Source organism: Atractosteus spatula, chromosome 7, assembly GCF_055471065.1.
Source record: "Atractosteus spatula isolate fAtrSpa1 chromosome 7, fAtrSpa1.hap1, whole genome shotgun sequence".
Lineage (NCBI taxonomy): Eukaryota > Metazoa > Chordata > Actinopteri > Semionotiformes > Lepisosteidae > Atractosteus > Atractosteus spatula.
In genome coordinates, this window is record NC_142712.1 from 6,125,912 (window position 1) to 6,150,000 (window position 24,089).

Consider the following 24,089-nt stretch of genomic DNA (forward strand, 5'->3'; position numbering starts at 1 on the left):
AGTACAAAATACAGTACAAAAATTGTATTCTCTCAAAATCTCAGTTGAATATGTCATTCTGCTTTTATGTGATTGTTGCTTTGAGAGGGAACTCTGAAGCCATTGCCCTCTGCTGTAATAATAAATATGCATGTATGTTAGAGAACAATGGAAAATGTTCAGCCTGCATGAACGTCATGGAATACAAACAGCCTCATTTACAAAACCATCCTATCCGATCCTATTGAGATTGTAGCTGAATTGCTTGTGTGTAAAAGAGTGGTCTTGGGTTTCTATTTTACTTGCCATCGTGCAGTGGAATTCCATTGTGAGTGGACAAGACTGCAGTACAGAGCTGTACCACCATCCAGAAAATCAACATCAGAAGTTGGACTGGGAACAATAGTTTCAATGCACACCAGCTGGTCTGGGATTCCTGATCCCACAAGAAAAACTCAGCAAATGAACTGGGATACTGCATTATACCAGTATGCATCAACCCAACTTGGACAGCATTAACACTAAGCATCTGGACTAGGAATCTGCTCAGTCCAAGAGACTGAATTGAACAGCTAGTGACACTACTAAAACTTCTGACAGTCAACACCCACAAATCAGACTGGCACTCTGGACACTGTACCCTGTAAAAGGGCCCAGTAACTGCACCCAGTCGTCCACTCTGCTCACAGTGAGAGGAAGAACAGAGAAAAAGAGCACTTCAAGGAACATCCGAAAATTAACTTGGGGACAGGCTTTATTCAGTATTGAATTTTCATTCTTTCTGTATTCTCAAGAGATCGGCGGCGGCCTGCCCTGAAGGGAGGGACACTGTCATGGAACAAGACAACAGAAGACCACTGCTCTTTTGTGCAACGGCTGCCATAAACAAGCCACCAAATAAATGACTGGGTTTTAGTTTCATGACACGCTACTGCCATTGCGTGGGGATAGGCATGGCACTTAGGCCTTGAAAGTAACATCCATGAGAAAGGCGCTTCCTTCAACACAAAACAGGCTGCCGCCTTCAAAGCCACTGGGAGTGTCCGCTCTGAATCGGCTTTAGCACTTCAATGTGCGTCGCTCTTGGATAAAGCCCCAGGAGCAGGTGATTGCCACAGTGGAGTCCTCCTCTTTCAGAGCTCTGAGCCAGTGTGAAGAAGAGGAGGAGGAGGATTCGCAGGGGTCTGATGAAATGGAAGAATGTCAGCTGCAAACAGCACCTAGACAACCCCCCCCCCCCCCCAGACCACAGCCCTGCGCCCGCCACTGGCGCAGAGGAGAGAGAGCCGTACAAAAGAAGCTGAAGAGAAAGTACAGAGAAGGGAAAAAGCTGAGGGGAAAGCATCTGCCCCAAGAGGGAAGGAAGTTCATCTCGAGGATGAAACGGTTTCCGTACTGGAGCCTGGCGATTGTTCCGCACAGAAGGGTGAACTATAACCCTGCCCTGCTCCCGCCTGGCGATGCCGCGGCTCGGGGACAGGCTGGGTGGTCCTCAGGCCACGGCGCCGGCGGAGACGGGCCTGCTACCCATCGGGGCTGCAGCTGAGACCCCCGTGACCTGCCCCCTGCGCAGTCTGCAGCCGCGAGCCCTGCACAGTGCAGTCCTTGCGGCTCTGTTTACGGGATTACATAAATAAGCCATTAGGCATGTAAATCTTCAAGACAGGGAAATAATGCTGGTCTTTTAACACTTTAACTAGAGGGAGCTAATACAGTAGCGGAAGAGGGGGGAAAAAACACAAAAAGATGGACAAAATCAGCAAGTGCACGCGAGCCCGCTGGGGCGCACACACAGACCAGAGTATAAGCCCATGCCCCCGCGTCTATGGCAACAAGTGAGAACCAGAAGCAATGGGACGTTATTTCAGTATCCCATCGGCAATGCTCAGGCAGGACCGGAGGGGGCTCTTTCAATTTAAAAAAAAAAGAAACGATATTTGAAGAGCCAAAAAAAATGGTGATCATGAACTTGAGTCAACATAATTGACAAAGGAGAGGTTCTCTGTTCCTTCTCATGCGTGGGGAGAGGCCCAGACAAGCTGCCCCCACTCCCCAAACTGCAGGACTTATGCGTCGGGACCCCCCACTCCCCGCACACTGTGGTACAGCAGTCCCAGAAACCCAGTCGAGAAGATCAGAGTTTGCCGGTGCCCGGCGGACTGCTTATATATCAGCTCATTTATGAAGTAAGATGGGAAGATTTTGCTAGTGAGAGTAGCTTTGCTTTTATTCTGTTAGATGGGGAAAATAAACTTGATGTGGGAGCCACGCATTTAAATTAACTTCTGTTGTCACAGAAGATGACAAATGCTTGAAATCCAGTGGGGCATTGGTTTGAAGCATATACTGTAGTATTATTGGGACATTATTCGGTAAGTCATTACGTAATGCTCATGGTTTTGGTGATGTGAAAAAACCCCAACTAAAAACCTTATGATTTCATCCAACTTGCCGTATAGAAACTGAGGGGGGAATGGGCACACTCATTAATAAATGTCATATGATAGCATGCTGAAAAGGCAAGTCTGTCATGGTGCAGACAGCAGCTGTTGTTATGTTGAACAAAATGGATACAAATGGGCATTATTTTAAAATGAAATGCTTAATTTCAGGCCTAACAAGCACACTGTCCTCCCTGTAACCCGGTGTCACAGGAGGCTTGGGCTCCAGTAGAGGGCTTGATTACACAGGAAGCTGTTTTCTCTGGTCTGGGCCTACAAAACTGACAAGCGAAATGGCAATGTTTGAGTTACTATGGCAATCGCAAAATAGGAAGGCCTTTTCTTCTTCGCTCATCTCTGCATGTAGCCACAGGCTCCTCCTGAATAGCCTGCATCTGCAAAAAGTTTTAACACGCTACTCAGATAAAGAAAGGGACCCAAAAATGATCAGTGACCCGTTTCAAAAAAATGTAGCAAATTTTACACTCAAGAACCAGGGAGCAGGGCCATTTTGCACAGGTTACGTCATAATGCGAACAAAAAAGGATAAAAGCCTGATAGAGCCTATTGCTGTCAAATATTGAGGGGAAAAAACAGAAGTGACAGCTTTAATGCAGATGTAAGGAGAAAAGTCAGAGATGTGTCAGAAAGTTGCTGCTGAATGAACAGCAGAAAAAAAATCAAACAAAACAGGGGGACAAAAGTCCCCCAAATAAACAATACGATCCATAGAGATTTGGGAAGAAAAGAAGATATTCGGTTATGAAAATCTTTAAAAACCTTTGATGCATATGCAAATGACTCAAGTGCCCTCATTTATCACTCGGTGTTTAAACTTCCATCAATATGATATGAAGGGAAAACACCACACAGAGACCAATACAAAGGACTCTGCATTTATATTGAGCTGGGTTTTCATAGGAAACCTGAAAGTTTTGGAGACAGGCAGTGTACAACACACAATTGTAGCATTATGATCTTCAATAGCAGAGTAATAATTGCAATGTGATGCAGCTGTCTTCTAGAACAATGTGATTTACTTTTTACTGGAAATATTACTGCTTTCTTTAAAGTGAAATCTGTGAACATTTAAAAGCACCTTTATCGATAACTGTCTTCAGATTTCGTGACTTAATTTCAAATCAGTAGTGGAACCCCACAGTCCTGAATAACACAGAAGATACAAGTTTGTGATGCCCTGCATGACAGCCTCTCCTGCAGAACCAGAAGGTGTTTTATAGCGTTGTCTTACCAGGAGCTCTGTCCTCTACACTGGGGGCCCATGATTTCTCACGATTGTGCAGCCGGTAGGTTTTGAACTTTGGGAAAACCACAGCTCCGTTCAAAGCTCTGAGCTCCAGAGCTTTCCTTTCCTGGGTGTCCAGCATTGTGATCCCTGTATGATGTGAAAATGTGCAGGATTGTCAGGAATGAAGTGCTACAGGAGGAGCCAGAGGGAAAGAGAGGGAGGAAAAGACAAGGGTCCCAGAGCTACATCCATCATCCTGCACTAGGATCCCCAAAACTGTCACTGCCACTCTCAGCGAGCAATTGAATCCATTTTGATTAATTAGCCATCCCCAGCTGAGGGCAATAATGAGAGACAAAGGGTTTTAAAAGTGGCAAATAATTGGAACTTCAAGTTACAGGACCGAATCTGCACAACCATTTGTTTTTGCTTTAACTCCAACAAAAAGGAATACAATCGCTGCATTCTGTACATCTCTCCGTGGAATGCTGAAATCTACAGTATTTTCTGAGACTGTGCTAGGGGAACAATTAAGAAAAGGGAGTAAACCCTGCACACACATTTTAAGAATAAACCTTTAAAATCTGAAAGTATTGCCAACCACTTGCTCTTGGACAAAAGCAGAGATGAAAAGAGTCTCCAATTAACATAAAAAATATCACTCTTCTCCCTGGTAGCAGAGGCTAAAATGATGTCAAAGATCAAAGTGTCATTAAGGTATGCTTGAGTTCTTCTGTAACTCCCTGAAAATGGATAAAAGGGGAGTGCTTTTTAAATGCAACGAAAAAAGCATAAAATGCCGCAATTTTAAGTGGCATGACCACAGAGTCAAAGTTTGCAGGTTTAAAGAGCGATTCTGCCTTTTTAAAGACGGAAAAATAAAGGCGCAAAGACAATACAGCACACATTCTTGTTTGAGAGTGTTTGGGTGTGAATAAAAAACAGACACAAAAGGGAACAAAAGTAGTACCTTATCTAAGGTCATTCACACTCTCTCTTCCAAATACTTTGAACATCTTGTCAATGGGGACCGCAGAGCTGCCAAATTCTAAGCATTCTGTCACATTTGTGTACAAACCACTTAAAAGTTCTGCAAAAAGCTTTGTGACCTGGGCTGAGTCTTTTATTTGGGTTCAAAATGCACGACACAGCCATTGTGAGGCAGGGTCTTCATTAAATTCATTGATTTGACCTGTGATTTTAAAGACCAAAAGTCCGATGAAATGGAAAAACGGTGTCGCCCATACAAAATCTCATACAAAGTGTTTTAGGCCTCCTTAACCCATGAAGCATTGCGGAGAAGGACTCTTTTGAGTTCCTTGACGTCTGAGCCTTTGTTTGAGCAAAAAGAGAAAAAAAAGCTGCAAGATTCGGAAGATCTCTTTTTCTGAACCATAGCAAATGTATTCACATTGCAGTTTTGACAATACATCGTTTGGTACTAAAAACCTGAATGCATGCAAGCCTGCGTATGAATCTAGATAGAAATATTATAAAATAAATATTCCTCTGTTATTCAAGAATGTTCATTTAAACGTCACAAGCAAACCTTAATGTGGGTATTAATATCGATTTACAATCATATAGGCCCTCCCTGTTGAATTCTGTGACAGCTCAGCAAGAGAGTATATATACTCAGAGACAGTAAAAGCTGTCAAGTCTACACATTGAGACTGAACTAGCTGACCAGGCCAGTGGGATTTAAATAAACGAAGAAGGAACAACGTTAAAAAGTGATTTTCTATTTTTGAGGGCAAGTAATAAAAAGTGAGGGGAAATCATATCAGTTGAGTTACTCTCTTTCGTTCCTTGTTCCTTTCCACAATATCTGCCTCCTGACTTCTATTACTCATGACTTACCCTTTCAGATTCCCCTGAACTAAATCTTCTGATTAATCTATCTTCTGATTGGACGATAAATGACCAGACTAAAACTAAAAAGAATCGAAGGAATATTTTCCACCTTTTTTAAAAGGTAAAATATCCTTCTCAAGCAGCCCATTGCCATGAGCAACACAACAATCGGTAATATTGCAAGCAAAAGAATCTCTTTCTATAGAGTCCATTAAAAATGTATGTATGCAAATCAGAGGAGCTCAATCTTGGGATTATCATGAACTCTGACACTGCCCACTGCTGACACATTTACTGTTGCACAATGAATACTTTATGGCTGCTGTATGGATGTACACACTAAGGGAAAACCAATATTTGGACCACATTAGGAGAAATGGTTTGAAGAGATTGGGTGGTCCATTCCCGTGGGCTAATTCTTCCCAGATCAAATGGTTTAATTTCTAATGAGCCTAATGTTAGCAAATCTAGTGGAAAAGATACATTGCAAAGTCAGAATGAATGAAATCCCCCACACTGTGTGATACCTATTAAAAGGCAGCCAAAAGAGGAACTTGTGGGGAAAAGAAATCCATTGCATTGTTGTGGGGCTTGATTCTCATTCAGAACCCAGCCTCCAGCTCCCTGCTCTGCTTCTGCAGGCGGCAGTCCCCAGGAGCTGTCTCCGTGTGAAACACTTTTTAAAAGCCATTCAGGGGTTCTCGAGCGGCATAAAGGCACATTTCTATAAGATCGCAGGACGTCCGGCGCCGAAGAGGTGAACCTGTGTGGGTCCATACGAACCTCTGAGACTCGTCTCTCGGAAGGTTTCGAGTTTAGCCACGGAAGGAAGTCCACACACGGGCCTCGAGCAGGAGGGCAGGCGAGCCCCTCTTCCAGCGCGCGGGGACGTCCCCCTGGCCCGCGTGGGGCGGGTTGTTTAACCGCGAAACCAGGCGCCCACTCGCTGCTCCAGCAGAACAATGTCGGGGCGGCAGGCGACCGCGAGGAAGCAGCTGTGAGCTGTCCAGAGGCTCGGGCGGAGAGAAGAGAGCGACACGGAGAGGTCACGCCACAGTTAACCTGAGGGCTCATGCGAATTAAGAAAGTCCTCCCTCAGAGCCTCAGGCCTGTCTGCTTTTTCTTCTTTATCGGAGGGGAGATGGGCCGGAGGAGGGCTGGACAAAGATATGTGGGAGATAGATAAGCTTTAATGTCACAGCCTCCTCCCCCTCTTCTCCACACTCCTTGTTCCTCCTCCCTTTGAAGGGGCCTGCAGGCCGATCAGGGGCTTTACCAGGGGGGAGGTTAGAGGATGGTCACTGGCTCCTGTCTGGTTGACACAGGGCCTGGGGGCCGGGAGGGGGTGGGTGACCACAGAGAGGCTGTTTCCCCCTGCTCATCTCCTGCAGCCGACACAATGCGTCCGACACATCAGGTGTGCTGGTGACACTGCCCCTGCGTTGGCTGCGCTGGGGGTAACAGCTAATGCACCCTGGTCCCATTGTCACCGATAGCACACTCCACATGTGACGTCTGGCTCTGCGGCTCTGCGAGGGAGCAGGCAAAATAAGAGGATGAGGATCTGCAGAGGGGTAGTGAGGAACAAGCTGCTGTTAGAAATGAAAGAAGACTGAAGAAAAAAAAACACCCACTTTGATAGAAGAACCATTCAAATGGGCCCATTGATACACAGCATGGCCCCGCGCTGACCAGGTTTAACAGGTCCCGTGAGTGTCCTGGTGTCCAGTCCAGTCCAGTCCGCCTCTGTCCAGTGCAAGAACAGAGCAGCATGCCTTGTTGGACACCTGGGTCGGACCCCAACAATGACAGTAAGAAACAGCCGGTCAGAAGGGTTTTTATGTTGCCACAGAAACGCATGCTAGGCACACAGGTGTAAATTCAAATTCAAACAGCTTTATTGGCATGACCAAGAAATTACAGTGTTGCCAAAGCATATACACTCAAGACAACATCCTCACACATTCACAATACAAATACATCACAGGACATTTACATACAACATACAACACGTAGAACATTATTGAAAGACAGCTTTGCTGTTCCTCAGGCTGGGAAAGGAGATCACACACTGTATTATTATTACTGAGAGACAGGCTCACTGTCTGTTCCTCAGGCTGGGACAGGAGATCACACACTGTATTATTATTATTGAGAGACAAGCTCACTGTCTGTTCCTCAGGCTGGGACAGGGGATCACACACTGTATTATTATTATTGAGAGACAGGCTCACTGTCTGTTCCTCAGGCTGGGACAGGAGATCAGGTACTGGGTACTGCCAGCTCAATTGAGTTCCCTCTCCTTTCTCCCTCTAGGATGTAGGTAGGCGTATCTGAGAGTAAATAAGAAATCTAACCATATCCCTAATCATAAGCCCTAACCTAGTCAAAAATACAGCTCTAACCATGCATTCATACTGAAATCTCCCCAGGTACTTAGTAGTAACTCCTCAACCAAGCAGGGCACTGTGACCAGGAGCCAGCCTGGAGGTATGAATGTGGATAAGCCCATTATCTGGCTTTTATGCAGTGGTCTAAGGTGCATTAGGCTAGTGGATTCATCAATGTGGAGGCCAGTCGAGGCCCTTAACTCTGCTTAATCCGCTTTAATGCCAGTGGCTTTGGGCCAGGGGGGTGTGGCGAGCTCTGTCAGGATGGCTCGGAGTGGCGCCCCGACGGCCGCAGTGCGCCGCGCGGCCTGGCCCATCTGCTACGGCCTGCTGCCCGCGCGCAGCGCGACCACTAATCTGCTCCTTCACCTGACACGTCCCGCCCCCGCGGGGCACCCCTGACACAGCAGGACTCTGCCCGGCAGCTCTGGGGACCCACAAATCCCTTTACGGTACCTTTATTCGAGCGCCAGGATTAAAGTCAATAAAACGAGAAAGATTTCCTCTCAGCAGTTTGTCTTTCCTACCCCCATAAAGAGAGAAACTCACACACATACACCCCTAGTTACAGGGTCCCTGCTGTAACCTGATATAGAGTAATAGTTATCACTGTCAACAGTGGGGAATTGTGAAACTGGCACTGAGGCCTGGCCAGCCCTGATGTAAACTATTCTCCCAGACCTAACTTGGTCCATAACCTGTATTTCTCATACGCATGCCTGTGCTTATTCTCTCATGCCTCTGAGCCCCACGCTCCTGCAGCCTCAGGGGGCTCAGAGAAACAGCTGCTCTGTTACGCAATACAAAGACCTGTGTTGGCACCCCTGCACTGTAACTGTTCCTGCAGCGATCGCTGTGCCCATGTCGGACTGCCTCCCATCCCTGTGCCACTGCCAGAACCCTCCGATCTGCAATAACTGCAGCAGCAGCAGCAGCTCTATCACGCTGCACCTTCACTGAACAACAGGACTCCGAGGGCTCTTGATTCTGTTTTCAAAACCGAAAGCAAAAACAGGGAAATTTTACAACACTCACAGTGGCTGAGATGATTCCTGAAGTCTAAACTAACGCACGAATCCTGAAGAAGCCCACAGGGCTCCATGGCTTGGCACTTCATTGCCTGCCAATTGTGATGATTAATGCCCGCTATTAAACTACTTCAACTCCAAATTAGCAAGACTAAGGATTTAAACTTCCAAGACAGGCAAGTGCACAATGCAACTGCGCAGCAGCATGGGATCTTCTGCCGCAGAGACGAAGTGTTATTTTATTTTCCAGCCTTGGTGATGGAGGGCAGCGAGTGACACACTAACAGCGCAAGCTCTCTCAGTGTTCAGAGAGAGAGGTGCTGGCCAAGACACCCAGCAGAGAAGGCAGAAGGGCCTGTCTGTTGTGGGGAGTGAAGGGGCTGATCTCTTCCTCTACTCACCCGCCTCTTGAAGGCTCTCTCTGGAGGCGAAGTATCATTAGTCAACACTGAGCTAAATAGAGTGAGCAGGATGCCCCCATGCTTCACCGGGTGCACTTCCATTGTTCATTGTAATTGAGGCAGAAACAACTTGTGTCTGAAGTTAGAACTGGCTCACAATAATTAAACAGGAATTTTATTGGAAAATCGCAGGAATTGTCTGTGGAGCCAATGGCAATTTCCATCATTTAGTTGGTTTGGTGAAAGAGGACAACAGCACAAAACTACAGCTGTTTTAAAAGTTACAGATCAGTGCACTGACAGACATACGTATCTGTGGCAAAGCAGGTTAATCTTTTCTTACAGCACTTACCCTTAACTTCCACCATATCACGAAAAGTGAACTAACGCAGGTGTTTGATTTGAGTGTTTGAACACAGAAAACATTTTTTAAGGTTTTCTGCCAGTCTGCATTAATAGCTGCAAGAACGAAAACTGTCCTTTCCACTAGAGCATCATTGAACATGAGAACGGTTCTAAAAGAGAGAAGGCCATACGGCCCATCTAGCCTGTTTGTAGCTTATTGTCGGTAGCTTATTGATCCTGGAATCTCTCCCAGCTGTCTTTCTTCAAAGAACCAGGGTATTCTTTTCAGCAACATGGCTAGGTCAGGTGTTCCACACTCCTACAACTCTTTGAGTAAAGAAGATCCTCCTGCTCCCTGGTGTCAATGCACTTTCCACTTGTCTGCTTGGGCGCTGTGGAGGCCTTGCAGTGCCAGGCGGCACCCAGCAGACGACGCACCCTGGAGCTGCGGGGCTGTGTGCGCGGAGCGAGCGAGCGGGCAGGGGCAGGGGCAGGGGATCTCCCCTGTGGAGGCTCAAAGCGACACACACAGGCTGCGCCACGCGGGAGCCACGCCGAGGGAGACCCAGGACCCAGGAGAGCGCCGTCCTGCGCATGACGGGGCGTGCTCCACACGTCCCAGCCCAGCCAGGAACACCTCTGTAATCAATCATGGGAATTTGACTGGCCATACAGTGACGACGCAATAAAGCTTTCATGCTTGTCTCCAGTAACATTATTTACTTTAAGACTTCACCTAATTAAGAAGAGGTTCCCACCAGCAACATCAGAGCTCCTCACCACCTCTTTCATTACTGCCCCCTTTCTTCTCCTTTAATTAGTATTGAGGGCCAGGCTGATTAAATTAGCCTTTTTTTCTCCCCGATCCCTTTCTGAAATCAGATGGAGTGGAGAGGGGTTGAAATTATAGAAAAATCATGAAATCAATTCCCTTCCGCCGCGGTTGATCCATTATCCCCGCGGCTTCAAAGAGAGGACGGGCAAACGCTCCGCCCCCTCCGGCCGGCGTCCCGCGCCGGGAAGCTTGCCGGCTGCCATTGGAGTGGCGGCCCATCACCTGGGTCACTCTGCCTCCGAGCTCAATGAGACGAGGAGAGAAATTCCAGCAGTTTTTCAGCTGCAGTCTGCCGGGCTCATTAGCATGACACAGGCCAGAAGCCCAGCACTGACCCGTACACTTCCACTCAATCTCATTAAGTTGTAACTCCGCCGCACACATTCATGCTGTTTATTGACGCTGAAAGGCGTCTTTATCCAAAACTAGCTAAATTCACATTCAGAGTTCTTACTTGGAAACCTAGCCTGCTACTGTAGCAGGGTGAATGCAAACCCATTGTCTTCTGTTCACATGTCCTGCTGCTGCTCGGAAAAAAAAAAAAAAAGCCCCACTTTTAGTCATTGTTGGTTTTCCCTTCCCTAATACTGCCTCTGGAGGTTTCTGTGTGAGCCCCGGAGCACATCCCCGAGGGAAGCTCGAACATGGCCGTCTGAGGGAGGCTGTTTGTTCCGGGGTGGGGTGGGAGGGATTCACTGGAGTTTGATTGTATTTGGGAATAAAAAAAAAAATCATTGTAGTTGGGATCTGTGTGTGTGTGATCAAGCGGCAGCGCTGGAGTCCACGTAAACAAACCCTGGTTGAGATGTATGAGAACAGAGGAAAATAACATGGTTATAGCATGGTTGTGCAGGGGTTCTGGGTTCGATTCTAGACCTGGGGTGGACTTTGTATGTTGCCTGCATGGGTTTCCTCTGGTTTCCTCCCACAGTCCAAAGACTTGCTGGCAGGTTAACTGGCTTCTGGGAAGACTGGCCCTGGTGTGAGGTGGTGTGAACTGGTCTGTGTTTGTGTGTGTCTGTGCTGCAGTGGACTGGTGTCCATCAGTCTATTCTGCCCCAGCTAGGATAGGCCCCAGCTTGCCCATGGCCCTGTATTGGATAGTGGTTAGAAAATGCGTGGATGGAAGAAAATGATCAAGTTTGCAAATGAGAGAAGGTCCTTCAGTCCATCTAGCTCACAGGAGTTTTAACAGCTATTCGATTCAAGAGACCTACCTAATGATTTTTTTAAAAGAGCCACATTTCATATAGTCCTTTAGTGCTCCTACCACTTATTGCTAAAACCATACTGTGATGCATTTAAAATACAACAATGGAGCATAGGAGACAATCAATAGCCTTTATTGTTTTTTAATGCCACTCAGTATTTTTTTAAAAAAGAAGGTTCAACACGCTGAAGAATTAAGTTGATAAAACAGAAACCTTTAATGTTAAGACTAAACCAATAATATTAGATTATGCGTAAGCTCATGAACATTGATAAAGAATGGGATATTTCTTCATATACATACAGTAGCACGATTTAAAAAAAATACTCTTTCTACATATTTTACTCCATTGGAGGCTATGTGTTAGCAATCACATAACTACAGACGTGAGCACTGTACAGATGAAAACATATACTGGTTACATGTCAGGCTGGTGCACACAGGGACTCTTCATCACTCTCTCCAGGGCTGCTCTGAGAACTTCACGTCTCTGTACTCTTTACACAGCGTTCATCAGCATTCATACACACACAAGCAAAAGACCAATGACTGACTATCCTTAGATGCTTATACAGCAATCTCTTTTAATTGCACACATTTTAAACAATATTAATGAACGTACTGGTACTTAAGAGTTGTTCTTCATGAGTGATTCTGTATTTTGTGCACTCAAAAACAGAGCTGATCTGACTGAGGTGACAGTACAGTTTCACATTTTAACTGCATTTTTAAGTACATGAATGCTTAGGGAGTAAGAACACTGCAGTGATTTCTAAATATGTTTGTGCTTTTTGTAGAATCTCTGTACCAGGTAAAGCTGGTTTCTTGTGCTGAACACTCCCTGGGGCAGCCTTACAATGACTCTCTGTCACTGGAACTACACAACATGCAGGGATCTGCACACTGGTGTTGCCTTGCGACAACTGACACAGTATCAATGCCAAAAGTGAAAAAGCTATCTGTGAGTTTCAAGATTCAGTCTTCATTTGGGGTCTTATACTGCTGAAAACCCAAAGCCAGTTTCATAAAAGTAGAACACATCGGAGCTCTTTTATATAGGGTACTATGCTTCCACGAAAACTCAAGGAGACCAGAAACTCATAGCAACATCACAGGAGTCTCCCTTTTCCAGGGCTTTCTGTGGCTCTTCTGGCCTCATCAGTGTCTGATGGTGTTACCAGGTATCACTGCTTTTAGCTTGAGGAGCAGATCAATACTCACTCATGACCTTTAGCTTCTCCCAGAGGGCTGGGCAGAGAACTCACTGACCTCCCTGGTGCTGCCCTGAAAGCAGCTGCTGTTTCAAAGGCCTGACCTGCTATCTCAGAGGAAGAGTTCCCAGGGAAGATATGGTTATAGTACATGAGTAACGCAAGAGACACTGGGAAAGGGTGAACCTGCCTGCCGGTCTGGAGTAAACAGGAGGGGCTGGCAGGGGGGCATCCTGTCTAATTGTCAGGACTGCCTGGGTAAGTGAGAGATTAGTAGCCTGCTGTCCTGTCAGGAATGAGAAAGATCAGGTAGAGCCTGAGACAGAGACCCCAGGGAAGGCACACAAGAAACAGCCATTTTTATTAAGTATAAGAAAATAAAAATACCAATAATGACATTTAAATAACACTATTTTTTAAAGCAAGAAGGGAATCTATCTTGTTAAAAACCTCAAGCTTAGATACCGGGATTCGTCTCCAAAGTCTACGGGGGCAATCAATTGTTTTAGATGTTAAATATTGCTTGGGAGATTTGATTTCACTCTGCTGTTCTTGGATTACAATGCCATGTTATTTTCCTGTACATCACTGCTTCTACTTATGTCAAAAACGAACACCTTGAAAAAGGCTTCTAAACACTGACGCTTCTAGGAGCTCCAGTCTACCACCCCTGATACCCTCATCGCCAGTCTGTCATCTCTTCCCCTTAGAGCCATCCAGACAGCTGTTCAGAGTCAAACTCACCTTCGCAAACTCTTCTCAATAGCTTGAAGTGAACTTCTTAAACTGTGGTCGTTCTCCTCTGATGTTGTGCGCCCAGTATGAACTTCGCTGACACTTTAGTGCAATCAAACAGGAAAACGTTCTAGAACTCACATTTGTCCTCCTGTGATAACTTGATGAATTCTTGCTGCTGATGCCGGGTGGAAAAAGAGCACAATTCAGTGAAGTGATGACTCCTGGGGGCTGCTGTGGTGCTGGAGGTGGCAGAAGCTGTGAAACGCGGCCAGTGGGGTCTGAGACCTGCCAGCCAGCTCCAGCACTGCCGTCACCTCCGCCCATGGCCTGAGCCCGGCCAGCTCCAAGGTTAGGATTATTACTGCAGGACGCGAGACTCTCGAAGGCTGCAGGTCCCCGCTCTGGGTCTTGGCTGCTCAGCATGCCCACCTCATTGATCTCCCCAAAGCCTTCACATCCATCAGGGGCTGTTTAGGATCAGTGCACAGCGACCTGGATTACTAGACCTCCTGCAGGCAGGTTTCTTTGTAGTAAGTGTTGAGGAGGAAATGAGCCTCTCTGCTCCTCTTGGCCTGCTTGGGAATATGAAGACGGTTGCCAGCGGCCCTGCTTGTTCCTCTGGTGGCCAGTGGGGGACACGGTCTTGCTTTGAAGTGTCTTCCTGTGGCGCACCTTCCAGAGCAACGCGGCCTGTAGGTGCCCACGCGGAAGCTGAGTGCAGCCAGCGCACTCTGGGAGACGACAGGAGGGGACAGTGAGAGCGGGGCGCTGTAGCTCTGGGCTACCCGCTGTGCCTGGTGTAGAGCTCAGCTCTGATAGGTAGTAGTACTAGATATGTACGAGTCAGAGATAGTAAATAGATTGTATTCAGCAATTGAATTAGGTCAGTGTAACAAAAAAGCAATAGTTTCGCAACATAGGGAATACATTTCTATGTGATTGATTGACTGATCGATTGATTGATTGATTCATTCGTTCTGATCTGATTGTACCTATGACAGAAATGGTGTGGAAAATGTGCAAGAATTCAATATTCGTCTTCAGTGTTGGGTTTTCTGCTTCGTGCCTCGACTCACTGCTGTAAAACGACCCATCTGGTTGTGAAGCAGTTTTCTGAGCAAAACGAACGAAAAACTACCAGAAGACAGGAACAAACATCCACATGACAATAGTGACCATAGTACTACTACTAATACAATAAAACAATGAACACTGTGGTAGATGATTATACCGAATTGCAGCACGACTGAACACCCCGAACTCGTGTCCTCCATACAGAATCGACTATACAAATGTAAACTTCAATTTCACAGCAGAAATTTGTTTGTTAAAAGATGTGCATCGCTGCCTTTTTTATAAAACAGTAAAACTGTTGCAATTGACCTTGTTCAACATTATTAATTTAAAAGTGGATGAAGTGTATTTAGTCTACTTGAGGGAAAAGTGGCACAAAATCTCAGCGAATTAATTCAACGCTTTATTATTTATTTCGGGTCTACCATATTGATATGCTGGCATCAACAGCCAGATAGAAGCCATTACATATAAATAATAGCAGTAAACGATGTAACAGCAGCAACCTAAACAAGAAAATCATAATCGAGATTGCATTTTAGTATCGTTGTCCACGTTTCTTAAAATGATAAAGAATTTGAAATACAATCCTTTCCCTTGTGTTAAATATCCATACAATATATATATATGTCCACGCTGGGTGGCTTTTGATGTATGAAGACACTATTTTATTCGAAACACAAGGACTGTAATGTTGAGAGGCTAGAATCGGATGTATTTCTCGTGGATACTCTCCGAAAAAAAATAAAATTACGCATTACGACGCTTAGATATGTGAAATGGTCTATTTTATCGTTATTAAATGTAATGACTGACTTTATCCAAATCATTTTAGGGGTGAACCTATTTCTATAGCATGCCACAACGGTGGAGCAATAGGAGCGAAGCCTAAGTACCTTGTTCAAGGGTACAGTGAGCTGTCTAGAATTTGAACCCACAGCTTTTCCGTTAATACATTCTGAGCCCCCGACTTAAACCTGCTGCTTCACATTGCTAATCTAAGTCCGAGGAACACTCAATTTGAAAAACGAAAATATAACATTGTTATGTCTGGTTTCCTCTAATTCGATATGTGACGGACAGAAATGTAAACATAGGTGTCGTGTTCAGGAGCACACTTCTGCTGTGCAGTTCCTACTCTCGCCCCTAGAGGGCCTCTGCACAGCTGGGTTCAGTGAGGTCAAAACTATACGTCGATTCCCAGTTGGGATTGCAAATAAGGATTATTTCCATACATCCTTCGGTCGTTCGCTGTCCCCTCTGTATTGTGCACACACACACACCCAAAGTCAGAAACAGATGAGCGCTGTAAAATGCTCCACCTATTCGGTCCCTATTAAACAATTGCGCTCGATGTCCCTGCTCCTGTAAGAGCAGGGAACCAAGCGGAAGTGTGGCTTGTCAACCGGTTCGATCTTTGATTTGTGTTAAAATTAATTGCAAACGTCTACTACTCAGGAAATGAAAAGGATATACATTGATCTTTTTTTTTTAAATTAGGCCATCTGTCGGCTGGATTTTGTTTTTTGGAATCATTACCTGAAAACTATTTTCTTCTCGAAGGGGGATAGACAATTGTTACCAGAACGAACCCCACTTTTAAAAATTGAGTGTGCTATTTGTTTTCCATTTTATCCCAAACCTTTCTTTAAATTAGTCGTTATAAATTCCCCCCTGAATATTTCTTAAAGGCACCTGTTAATAACGGGCGAATTTCACACTTCAGCCAGATAGACTAGGCTTTTGTCAGTATGATGTATTTAGTAATAATAACATAGGTTCGCTTTCTAGGTAAGCAAACGGAGACAAATTGGCCTGTGAATCGAAGGAAATACTTACGAGACCATACATTTACCCGACACAAATCTTTGATTTGTAGAATTTGAACTGATGTTCTATTAAAATTGAAATACAATGTACAACGCCATCTATTATTATTGACGCTTTTGTGAAAGAAAACGTGTAATTGAAATACGGTGCTCTAATTAAAACATTCCATATTTAGGTTAATTCTGCGCTTCGAGTTTAACGCAAGGTGTCTAGGAAATGGGTAGGAACGGAACAGCATCATCCGGTAAACAGGACAAGCGCACGGCACAAACACTCGCACTGAATTAAATAACCTGTTCGCAAGTGGATAATGTTACTTACAGAAACATTAAGAAAATAACAGGCTCTTACGATCGTGTTTATGGACCTGCTGCTTGTTAAAGGACTTAATTGGCCGGGGTTTTGTTTTGTTGTTGTTGTCGTCGTGGTGGTGGTGGCGGCGGTAAAGACGAGCTATTAAGGCGCAGGGACGTGGTGAACAAATTATACCTTTCATTGCAGTTAAGTGGTATTGCCTGTCTCGTGCGGCGCACCCTCCATCAGAGCCTGGATGAGCTAAACAAATACGGGTCATTATGACAGGGGACTCATTCAGCGCGCCGGGCCCGGGAGGTGCTGATTGGAAAAGCGCGTCGGCAGTGAGTACGCGTGCGGTGGTAATTATCCGATACTGCTTAAGGACGGTGCCAAGCCGCCGGTGGCCCTTGTCTCTGACAGTATGGGATGGGGGGGGGGGGCGGAGAGACTCATCAGCCAGCGGAGATTATTTGAACTGTCACAACCAACCGAACAAAATATCGGAAGTTTTTTTGTAGGGGTCTGCGGTCTGGTGTCTATTTCAGGTTCAATCCAAGAACAAATGACAAAGAAACTCTTTCAATTAGTATAAAGGTATTATAGGTGTATTATATATGTATCATATTGTATATATTTATATATATTATATTATAGGGTATTATATTTATTGATAGGTGAGCTATCAAATTCTTATTCTTATTCGTATTATTATAGGATTGGGATTCCTTATTACAGCGGAATCGATTTTTTAAATGGTTTAATTTGTTTTTTTTTGTCTAAAACAAAAGAAACGAATTACTGGCGGCAGTCTCTTTACTAGCTCAATGATACATGTGAGCGATAAACTGTATTTACTGTACCTAGAAAGTGTAAGAAAAATGCAACTAATGGGTTTTTATATTTAAGATGGAAACTATTTCACCTCATCGTATACACTATTATTGCAAACGTTATTCAAAATATTTCGTATATTCTCAATCAAAAATCATTCTGTGTTAAAGCAGACCTACAATATAGATTATGTTACAGAGTATGCAATTCAGGCTATCTATGCAGTCACGAGCAAATTATGTCTGCTACTCCAACCATTCTAAATATGTCCACAGCTTAAAACATTGCATCAGGTTGTCTTCTGTCTCATACGGTCATGAGCACCAAAGAATTGTTTCTTCTCGTGGGTGAAGAATTGACAGAATATCCCCATACCTTTGCATGCAATCGCCAATAGAAAGCGTTTTCAATCGCCAGTAGAAAGCGTTCTGAGTTTCTAGCCTCGTTAATGCGTCAAAACCGCAGCAATACACCCGCTACCGGGATATTAATATTATAGTAGAACTGTTACACCAAGCAGCACGGGGCTCTGTCTCGACCACCTGAAATGTTTGTGTCTGACACCAATAGGCATCTGAGGGAGTCCAAGACAATTTCTTACCATGGCTGGTGGTGAGTTTTCGTGAGCAGTAAAAGTACTCCGAAAAAAAGGGTTTTCCACTTTGTGAAAGCTGTGCTCACCTGAAAGGCAGCACAAGGTCTTCCTACGCAGAGCTGACTAGTTTGACGTATCGATCTCTCTTTAACTGCTTTGGTTCGACAAAATAATCGGCTTTGGGGGGCTAAACTTTTTTTTAAAAAAAAGAAAGAAACCCCATGAATACCGAGCTGACGGAAACTTTATATAAGCTTATTTCCACTGCCACTGCGATGTACGCATGTAAACGTGTGAGGAAAGTAACATTTAAAAAGTGCAAAGATATAGATCATATAGAAGAAAGAAATTGATAAACTTCGTGTAGACGGTAGTAGATATATCAGGCGATTTCACGTGGAGGTTCATTTTCTCATTCGAGTGTTTGATGTCTTGTATAGACTGGCTATCACACAAAACGATTTTCAACACGCAACGCAACACAACACCAGAGCAACGAAATTTAAACCTTCGGTATTCCCCAGGAACACGGTTCTTATTAAAAAAAAACGAAAAACGAAAATATGTTTCTGTCACGCCAGCACCGGGTGTGTTTGGTAACCGAGACTGAAACACCGAATTGTATTACTATCTCTTTTTCTTTTGCGTATGTATTTTAAAATGTATGCCTTTGACGCGGTGAAGTATATAAAACGCCTTACGGCTGAAAGCGGGAGAGTGGTCTGAACTATTTGGGCGGAGAAGCAGAAACTCTCAGTACAAAAACACACTCCATTGTTTACTCGCACATTAAAAAGTGCCATTCCTTTGAAGTCCCTGTTTAGTGGCTCTAAAGTGAAAGAAAATGTTTTCCTATTACTTAATTCAATCATAGCGAGGAGGCTTGCTAAAAAGCCCACGGATTTGGCCTGAGTGTGACAGAGTTCTCTTTGTGTGTCCTGAGCCTTCCCTGTCGCACACTTTAATTCGACTCCCTTTATTCGCCATTCAGAACTTTCTACAATGACATTCAATAAGGTCCAGGCACTGAAAACCTGGTTATTTTTATATATTCTTCCACGTACCCCGGGGGTCTGCGCTAGGGAATTATTCCGTTTTTTAACCACACTGCCTGGAGCTCGGTGATTGCTGTTCTTTTCGACAATCACAGTAAAAAGTGGAAAGGCTACAGGTCCCTCACAATAACCATTAAATAACCCATAGAATAGTACAAAGGTTTATTTTGTTATTACACTGAACAGTACTTCGAACACATATGGGCGTTTAAAAATACAGTCGAGAAACATAAATTGTATTTAGTAAACACAATTTCGTTCTTATAATATCTGATCTCTGTTTGAGACAGCGAAGAATTTTAGCACCAAACATTTTACATGTCAGAAAGACCTTACAATAGCTAAAGCAGTCTATGTTCCTGCAATCACTGTAACGCAAAGATAATAACTTAAGAAATGAAAATGATCGTTATAAGGACGTAGCTGAACCTCGCTCTTATTGGAGTTTTAATCCAAAAATAATTAACCTTATTTCGGCTGTGCATAAAACATATTTTTAATCTGTATAATATTGAAAAAAAAATTGCTATGTTACTAAGGTGAAATTCACTAATGAAAATAAGACAGCGTATGAGAAACCATTTTATTACCCGCATTAAAAAAATTAAAACTAGCCTGAATCATTTTAACAACGGGATTCCCCGAAATCTTTGGAATAATCATAAAAATCAGTGGAATGCAAAACGGAAGATGTTTTCTTCGTCGTAGCCAGAGAAACGTCCATCGGAGGCAGTTGCTAAAATAAGACGAGGAAAACAAACACGTCGTTTTTCAATTCTTTTCGTCTCAGAACACGCGCAAGCTGCCGGCAGATGAGTACAGAGCATTTCAATCATGTGTTAACGGAGTTTCAAGACAGAACACCTCGCCATCCCCACTGCCCTTCGGTGACAAAACAGGGGAAACATTTCAATGGACGCAAAGCTTCTGCCACATAAGGAATCGCAGTGTTCCGGACTTGCACCGCTGTTGTGCTCAGAAGAACGCAAGGCGTCAGGTACTGCAGGTGTGCAGGAAGAATACTTTCTGGGACACTGAGTGGGGAGACGGCGCTGAGAAAAGTTGGGGTCCTAACGAGCCCCAGATGGAGACAGGATAACACCTAAATGAGAGCTCTACCAATTAAGAACCCAGAGGCGTAAAGCCTAGGAAAACAAGCCCTGGATGGGAACGAAAGGGGGAAAAAATATTTAATCGTTTTGAAATACGAAAATAAAAAAGGGGGAAAGACTGCCGGGGAGGGGGTGGGGCGCCTCTTACGGCGTGGGTGGGGCTGACAAGAATAGAGTACATTATGCAGTTCATTTAGTTAACAAGTGAAATAATAGGGAAGCGTGCAGTGTGAATGCCAAGAGAAAAGCCACAAAAAGCCTATTGAGGGCTCTCAGCCGCTCATGGCGTAACCATCACATGGGTAAACTATGCTCTGACTATTTAAACAAGACCACTTTTCGCTTTCAGCACCATTCTGCTGTCCAACCACGTTGACAACAACGCGGAGAGGGAAAGACCGAGAGAGAGAGAGAAAGAGAGAGAGAAAGTGAGAGAGAGAAGACAAAGTTTGCAAAGATGCCCAGATCGTTCCTTGTGGATTCCTTGATTCTGAGGGAGGCTAACGAAAAGGGGACTGAGAGCAACCCGCCGCTGTTTCCCTACGCCGTGCATCCTCCGCACCCTCTTCACGGGCTGTCCGCCGGCTCCTGCCACTCGCGCAAATCTGGACTGCTGTGCGTCTGTCCCTTGTGCGTCACGGCCTCCCAGCTTCACCCCTCTCCCCCGGCCATACCGCTGCTCAAGGCCTCTTTCCCGGCCTTCAGCTCCCAGTACTGTCACTCGGCGCTCGGGAGGCAGCACGCAGCGTCCGCGGGGGTCAGCATCAACCACGGCGCGGGCATCTACCAGGCGGCGTACCCTGTGCCAGATCCCCGGCAGTTTCATTGCATCTCCATCGGTATGTACACAGACCTTTACTGTCGAGCCATTCGTTTGCGTGATCTGCTGTTCTGTTTGCGTGCACGGAAGGCGAAGGTGTATGAAACAGGTCATTTGGTGTGTGCGGTGGACGCATGCATGTCAGGGCTAAGGGTAGGAGTTATTGTATTCTTGAACAGGGTAGTTAAAGTTTTACCGTGGTGCGACAACAGGTGTTCTGTTTGCTGCATTGCCAAGCGCGGCTAACATTTCCCCCCCCCCTTGGTTGTTTTGTGCAGAGAGCAACAGCAGCCAGCTCCAGAGCAGCAAGAGGATGCGCACGGCGTTCACCAGCACGCAGCTCCTGGAGCTGGAGAGGGAGTTCTCCTCCAACATGTACCTGTCCAGACTGCGGCGCATCGAAATCGCCACCTACCTGAACCTGTCCGAGAAGCAGGTCAAGATCTGGTTCCAGAACCGCAGGGTCAAGCACAAGAAGGAGGGCAAGAGCAGCTCGCACCGGGTGGGTGTCCACGCCTGCAAGTGCACCTCGCTGTCCTCGGCGCGGTGCTCGGAGGAAGAGGAAGACCTCCCCATGTCACCTTCATCTTCGGGGAAGGACGACAGAGACCTTTCCGTGACCCCTTGAGCACACGCCTGTCCCAGGAAAGCTGGCCGGCGATCCTACCTGTGGAATTTTAAATTCCGAACTCTTTCACTACGCAGCCAAAACTCACCTGTACAGACTTTCTAAACCGTAACCTGTATATGTAAAAAAAACCCAACAACAACTGGTTTATACCTGCTATACGAAGGATTCCTCTTTCGTAAAACCAGACTGTAGCTTGTTAAATGTGTGATATTCTTATATTGCTTTATATCTGTGTACCTATCGTAAGTTGGTAGTCTTTCGAAACGCGATTCATCTTTACCGAGAGTTGCCTATCCAAATGATTTCAAGAAGATCGCCTAATAACGGTCTGTAATTCCAGATATGATATCCTGTACATAAAAAAAACAGACACATTTGTTAGCGTTCTATATTTTTGGAAACGAATAGTCGAGTATTTTGTATCAATGGTGAAAACTGTTTAGCTTTACTGAAATGTTTTCGAGCGTCTCCTTTGACGGAGATGGGAGATGACGGTATTTTTACTGAACTGTGAAATGTGTTCAGAACGATGTACACTGTTGCCTTGCTTTTTCTCCTGATGTTTCTTTTTCGAAATAGTTGTGTAATTGTATCGTCAATGTAATGGAAAATATTTATTTATTTATTTAAAGAAATAATGCTGATGTTAATAATAAAATAAAATATTTCTTAGAAACTCGCGATTCGTTCGTCTTTTCCGGCAAGTGCTAGCCACGACCGATGAGCAAAGGGTTAAAGAATTTAAGACATTTCCACTCGTTCTTAAGGTAGGAGATGTTTTCTGGAAGTAAAAATATGGATTCCAAACAAATAAGGTAAATAATTATCAGGCAATCTGCCTTTAAAAATATTGGTGCATTATGAATTTTAAAATCAACAAATAACTAAATCTTAAAACATACACTTTCCTAATATTTTAGAATAGAACGCACTGAATAATAGTAATTTATTAATGCATTAATACATTTAATAATAGATGTCAACATAAATTGTTTACTACGTGTACAGACATGCATGTGAACGTTTTTAATGAGTAATTTCGAGAAAGTTTCAGAATTGTGCATAGGAAAGCAACACAATGGAATCCACATTTCCGATGCACTAAAACAGTGACGTTCCTTTTTAAACAAACGTGAACATACACAACCCAGCAGGTAAGAGAGGACAGTGGGAGAGATGAACAATGAACAGAGACAGTCTATGAGCACCGTCACTCAGGGAGAAATACAGGACAAAGCTCAAAGTCAAATCATGCAGCTACTAACTGTGATTTAGAGGATTCTTAAAACAGCTGATTTTCTTTATATGGATATGTAGGTGGGTATTTCTATAGAAGCAGTCTTGCGATCAGCAAATATTTCCCCTGATTGGATTGAATTATTTAAATTGTTAAAAAATGACCTGAAAAGAGAAGTTTCTGTTTTATTTTGGTGACGGTAAAGACTCAAGTGCACTGTGGGTTTTAGTTCCTTTCTGGGCAGGTGAGAATTATAGGGTCTGGCGACCACAGTGTCAGAACAGACCACTTTGCACACAGTCAGTGGAAACACCTAATCTGTGTTTGCAGCTTCCTTTAGCAAAGCACCATGAACTGGGAGCGATTATTCAGCTCCGCTCATTAGAAAGGTAAAAGAGTCAGCAGTACAGGCTCTGGCTTATCCCTGGTTTGCTGTGCTTCATTCAAGCTGGGAAAACCTGGGAAAACTCTTTCACCAAAGTCAAAGACAAATGGGAATATTTAGGATAGGAAGAGAGTCTATAAATCCTAGCCAGGATTCCAGGAAAAATCGAGTGTCTCCATTTAATTCATGCTCGTAGCAAGTCTGTTATGTTTGAAGTGGGTTTATCTTCATGCTGCAATTTGTGTTTGGAATGCAGTGAGTCCCACTGAAAATTGGATCTTTCAAGAAACAGCTTTACTGGTGGATAGACAGGTGTATCAGGAAAGTCAAGCAGTTTCTTCACAGCTTTTTTATAATATATTTTTACCTCTTCTACTTCCAGGTACACTTTGCTTTACTGTCCTCTGTTACCCCCATGATCATATTACCAGCTGAGTCAAAATGACAGTAGGAGAAATAGCAACAACAGCAACAGAAACAGCCACTGCAACAATAACAGCAGATGCAAGGGCAACAACAGCAACACAAAGTTGAATTTCTC

At 44.5% G+C, this 24,089-nt stretch overlaps 1 protein-coding gene across 1 annotated transcript; it reads left to right on the forward strand.

The window, feature by feature from the left end:
• The first annotated feature begins 20,932 nt into the window (after positions 1–20,932).
• On the forward strand, positions 20,933–21,923 carry gsx1 (GS homeobox 1). Its single transcript, XM_088921712.1, has 2 exons — positions 20,933–21,314; positions 21,574–21,923. The coding sequence occupies exons 1-2, from the start codon at positions 20,933–20,935 to the stop codon at positions 21,921–21,923; spliced, it is 732 nt and encodes a 243-aa protein (XP_088777838.1).
• Positions 21,924–24,089: the final 2,166 nt, after the last annotated feature.

Excerpts from the sequence above, each read along its gene's own strand:
- gsx1 (XM_088921712.1), top strand. The coding sequence starts at position 20,933 with ATGCCCAGATCGTTCCTTGTGGATTCCTTGATTCTGAGGGAGGCTAAC. Across the intron at positions 21,315-21,573 it reads GTTTCATTGCATCTCCATCG|AGAGCAACAGCAGCCAGCTC; the intron begins GTATGTACACAG and ends TGTTTTGTGCAG.